This window comes from Pteropus alecto, unplaced genomic scaffold (genome assembly GCF_000325575.1).
Source record: "Pteropus alecto unplaced genomic scaffold, ASM32557v1 scaffold313, whole genome shotgun sequence".
In the NCBI taxonomy this organism is placed as follows: domain Eukaryota; kingdom Metazoa; phylum Chordata; class Mammalia; order Chiroptera; family Pteropodidae; genus Pteropus; species Pteropus alecto.
In genome coordinates this window covers 783817-788826 of record NW_006434832.1, presented here as the reverse complement: position 1 = coordinate 788826, position 5010 = coordinate 783817, and the positions used below count along the sequence as shown (strand labels likewise).

The 5010-nt window shown below is 52.9% G+C and overlaps 1 protein-coding gene across 1 annotated transcript in view; it reads right to left on the bottom strand.

The window, feature by feature from the left end:
* Nucleotides 1-1971: 1971 nt before the first annotated feature.
* FZD2 (frizzled class receptor 2) overlaps nucleotides 1972-5010 on the bottom strand; it is a 6320-nt gene continuing 3281 nt past the window's right edge. The window contains exon 3 of the mRNA XM_015588015.2: nucleotides 1972-5007. Within this exon, the coding sequence (XP_015443501.1) occupies nucleotides 3311-5007 (1697 nt within the window). The 3' untranslated portion in view covers nucleotides 1972-3310. The remainder of the gene's footprint in view (nucleotides 5008-5010) is intronic.

Sequence of the window (5010 nt, the reverse complement as noted above, 5' to 3'; positions counted from 1 at the left end):
CTTCTAGAATCCAGCCCAGATCCGGGAACCCCAACACCCTCTTGGAGAGCCTCTTGGAATAATCCAGAAGTCAGCAGCTCCAGATCCCACTGGTCCTCAGTCTCTGGGGATGTTCAGAATTTTGTCTTGGGAAACATGTCCTTTTCTGAGGCTGGCTCTTAAAGGACAAAGAGTTTGTAACCATTGGAACCGTTTTTGGGAGGGGAGTCTGGGGAGGGAAGAGGAAAAGCCAAAGTCTGACCAGTGAGGGAAGAGCTGGAGGAGAGACACCCAGAGCCTTAAGAGTCAGGCAGCCTGGATACTTTGTGGGATGGGGTGAGGGCAGGAGGGCAGGTAGAAAGCAGCTGTGGTCTGAGAACTGTCCCAGGCCTGGGGCCTCAGGTGAAGAGTTTTCCCCTGGGCCCTTGACGCTCCCCTAGACAAAGCCACATTCTTCCAGAGGGAGGCACCAACCTACTTACAACCTGTCCATAGGGCACCCTAGAAATCTGCAGAAGCAGACTTCCAAGCCCATGTGTTTAGTTGGGTTTTCCAAACAAAGGAGACCTCTCTCTCCAGGTGTGGCAGTGGGCTCAGGTGGTTCTCTGCTCCGGGAACTTTCTCCCCTAAATCCTCTACTCCATGGGCTAACACCTCCCTTCCTCTAAGAGTTGTTTCATGAGAGCCTTGAGAGGAGCCAGGAAGGGGGTTCTCTACTACTCTCTGTAAGGTCAAAAAGCCCTTAGCTATCCCTTTGGAGAAGGGAGGACATCTAGAGGGCTTTTCTTTTCCAAAAAGCAATTGTCTAACCTCCCCGCCCTCTACTATAAAACCTTAATTTTTTAATTTTTATTTTTTCCAGTTTTCTTGGGCCCTCTTCCCCTCTGCTGGCAGATGACTTCGAGGGGGTTGAGAAGAACAATCTTTACCAAAATTCCCTTTCTCCCATCTCTAACCTGGGGAAGGAAAAGGTCACTGTTGCTAGTCTACCATCTTTCTGCTGATAGTGTGGCTGTCCACTGACAAATGTACCCAAAGTACACAGAGCTGGGGTGCTCGGGGCTTAGAAGTGGGGAGGCTCTTCCCCAAATCTTCAACAGAGACCAGCACTCCTCCTCCCACTGGGTTCCATACCAGCCACTGGAAAATCCACCCCCCCGCCTCCCACTCACAGGCTATCACCATTCTTTCCAGGAGAGGTACTCACAATTTGTTTGTAATTTAACTATCCTGCAGCCCTTGTGGGGTTCCTTGAGAATCTTACAACAAATGGAGCTACAGGGCCATGACACCCTCCCAGCCTGCTTCTTTGATAGTGAGGGAATCTCAGGTTGGGACTTCGCACACATCATCACTTGAGAAAAAGCTAGTTTTAACGTATAATGTTGGCCACTGGCACAAATGGTTTGGGGTAAGGTTATGTATATTGGGAAGGGGGCTCTGCTGAAGTCCCCAGACTTCATACAATTCCAAACAAAGCCCCACATACGACTTCAATTACCACCAAACATTTCCAGATCCCCTCCCCCAACATAAACTAACACGGACAAACACTGAAGTAGGGTCTAACTTACTTTCTCCATTATCCCAAAGATTGCCAACAAAGGGTGCTTAAGCACCATTTTCCCCATCATCATTTAGTTAAAAAAGCAAGGTCTGGGGAAGGGAACCTTTTCTCCAGCCCCATCCCCAACCCAGTAGGTCCTGGTAGAGGGAGGGAGGAGGTGTGGTTTGGTTAAACTAATAAAATGTTACAACCCTGTTAAATACAATTAAAGGGCTAGATCTCTAGAAGATAATTAAATGCACTTTATTATTATGATTATTAGCTTTTAATTTGCACTATTATCAAGAAACAGGAGATGGTGAAAAATTGAGTTCTGTGGCATACTTGTTCCACTCATCCCCTTGGTCTTCAAATCAATCCTTTGGAATTAAAATTCTAAAATATTCCAAATAGTTGAGGGAAATGATGTGTATTGGAAACTGCAATTCTCATACCAGTGTCAAAGATACTTTAAGAAAAGCCTTGACTTTTATTTGTGGGGGCTAGGGGGAAGATAAGAAACATCTGTTATAAACATTCTATCAATCTTGTGATATAGAATGTCATGTAAACACTCAACCCCACCCCCACAGTCACAAAGAGCCTGCCCAGAGCCCTCTTCCAAAGCGAAGAAACCCATTTTTTTCTTTTTTTAACGAGTTTAAAAAGAAACCAGTCTTTTGTCAAAGGAAAGCTAAAATTCCCATCAGCCCGTCCATCCCCATCCTCCAACCCAATCCATTTTTATTGCTTTTTGAAAAAAATAAACCCTAAACAACAACAAAAACTCACACATAACACACAAACCAACCCACAAACTGCTAACCTGAACGCCAGAGATATTCGGTTGAGGGAATGGGGCGGGAAGCGGGCCGGTAGCAATCTGCCGGGGAAATAAGGGGAGAGATGCAAGGGCATCACCAAAACCCAACATTGGAGAGCTAATAGTCTCCCTAAAAATGGAGGGGGTCAGGATCAGTACTCAAGGTAGTGTGTTTGTGTGGGGGGGGTGGGGGGAGTTATTTCAAACCATACTTCACAGAGCATTTTTCGGCCCACTCCAAGCGCTTGGGGCAGACGGTTGAAAAGAAAAGTTAAGGAGAAAGATCCTGCCTCCAGGGGAGTGGGCCAGCGGGGTGGAGGCCAGTCCACACACGCTCTCCGCCCTCTCCCCACCACCCCACCCATTGTTGTTTTTTTTTTTTTCCCCCTTGTCTTCGACTCGGTTGGGAGGATTCCAAAGATGGAGCGAAGAGACAGGACAAGTGCGGAAAAAGGGGGGGTGGGGGTGGGGAAGATAAAACAAGAATCTAAGCCTTGTTTAAGAGTATCCAACAGCTTTTCCCCAGGCCCAGAGTCAGTGAGAAGCCTCACCGAGTTGGCTTTAGAAATTGAACGAGACAAACCAGCCGACACCTTTTCCTCAGGCCCGGCCCTGCCAAATCACCAAAAAATCCAAACCAAAGTGTGTGCGTGGTGGGGAGGATGTTTGAAAGGCCACTGACGAACCGCAAGAACCCCCTCAACTCCTCCTCCACCCTCGCTGTTCCTTTTCCGTACCCTTTTTTCTTTTAAATAGAAAATATATAATTAAATTTACAAAGACTATTTACAGTTTTAATTACAAACCTGGTAGGGGTGTTGGGAGGAATTATCTTTAAAAAGTGACCTAAAAAAGAAATGGTTTCGACTGTTCTTTATTTAAAAAAATAAAATAAGGAGTCTGTAGGAGCCCCCCCGGGCGGAGTAAAGCGCGGTGCGGCCCCGGCCTGGGGACACCCCCTCTCACACGGTGGTCTCGCCGTGCCGGCTGTTGGTGAGACGCGTGTAGAACTTCCTCCACGAGTGCAGCGTCTTGCCGGACCAGATCCAGAAGCCCGACGTGATGCCCACGATGAGCGTCATGAGGTATTTGATCATGTAGACGGTGAAGTCGGGCGACATGCGCGGCGTGTAGTGCGCCGGGCACGGGATGGCCAGGCTCTTGCAGTGCTGGCTCACCCACGAGCGCTCCCAGTGCTCTCGGAAGGCCTGCTCATAGAAGTAGCAGGCGATGACGATGGTGGCGGGCACCGTGTAGAGCACCGAGAAGACGCCGATGCGCACCATAAGCCGCTCTAGCTTCTCCGTCTTGGTGCCGTCGTGCTTCATGATGGTACGGATGCGGAAGAGTGACACGAAACCGGCCAAGAGGAAGGACGTGCCTATGAACAGGTACACGAAGAGCGGCGCCAGCACGAAGCCCCGCAGCGGGTCCAGGCTGTTGAGGCCCACGAAGCACACGCCGCTCAGCAGGTCGCCGTCAATCTGGCCCATGGCCAGGATAGTGATAGTCTTGACCGCCGGCACGGCCCACGCGGCCAGGTGAAAGTACTGCGAGTTGGCCTCGATGGCCTCGTGGCCCCACTTCATGCCCGCCGCCAGGAACCAGGTGAGCGACAGGATGACCCACCAGATGGAACTGGCCATGCTGAAGAAGTAGAGCATCATGAAGAGAATGGTGCAGCCCTCCTTCTTGGTGCCCTGCACCACCGTGCGGTAGCCGTCCTCGGAGAAGCGTTCGTTGCACACCACACGCTCCTGGAGTACGAAGCCCGCGATGTAGGCCACCGACACCATAGTGTAGCAGCCGGACAGGAAGATGATGGGCCTCTCGGGGTAGCGGAAACGCTGCATATCCACTAGGTATGTAGTGACGGTGAAGAAGGTGGAGGCGCAGCACAGCACGGACCAGGTGAGGATCCAGAGGCGCGCGAAGCGCGTCTCTTCCTGCGAGAAGAACATAGAGCCGTCCGGCCGCGCGGGCTCGCAAGGCGCCGCGCAGTCGCGCTCGCCCAGGAACTTGTAGCTCAGATAGGACGGCACCTTAAGGACGCGCGGGCAGTGGAACGGGTGCTCCAGCGTGGCGTAACGCGGGGGCGAGCCGCCGCCGCCTGGGCCGCCGGGGGTGCCTCCAGCACCTGGCTGCAGGCCGGGAGGCGGCGCGGTGGTGAGCAGCGCCGGCGCTCCGTCCTCGGAGTGGTTCTGGCCCACGCAGATCTGCTCCGCACCGTGGCGCGGGAAGTGCTCGCAGCGCAGGCGCTCGGGCCACTGGAATCCGAACTTGTTCATGAGTGCTTCGCAGCCCTGGCGCGCGCGCTCGCAGATGGAGCGGCACGGAGGGATGGCCTGCTCCAGCACGGTGCACACGGGTGCGTACATGGAGCACAGGAAGAAGCGCAGTTCGGGCGAGCACTGCACCTTTACCAACGGGTAGAACTGGTGCACTTCCAGGCCAGCGTCCTCCTGGTTTGTATGGCCCAGAAGGTTGGGCATGATGGTCTGGTTGTAGGCGATGTCTGTGCACAGCGGGATGGAGATGGGCTGGCAGAAGCCGTGGTCCGGGATGGAGATGCCCTTCTCCCCGTGGAACTGGGCCGGCCCGGCAGTGGGCAGCAGCAGCAGCGGTAGCAGCAGGCGGGGCAGGGCGCTGCGGCCGCATGCTG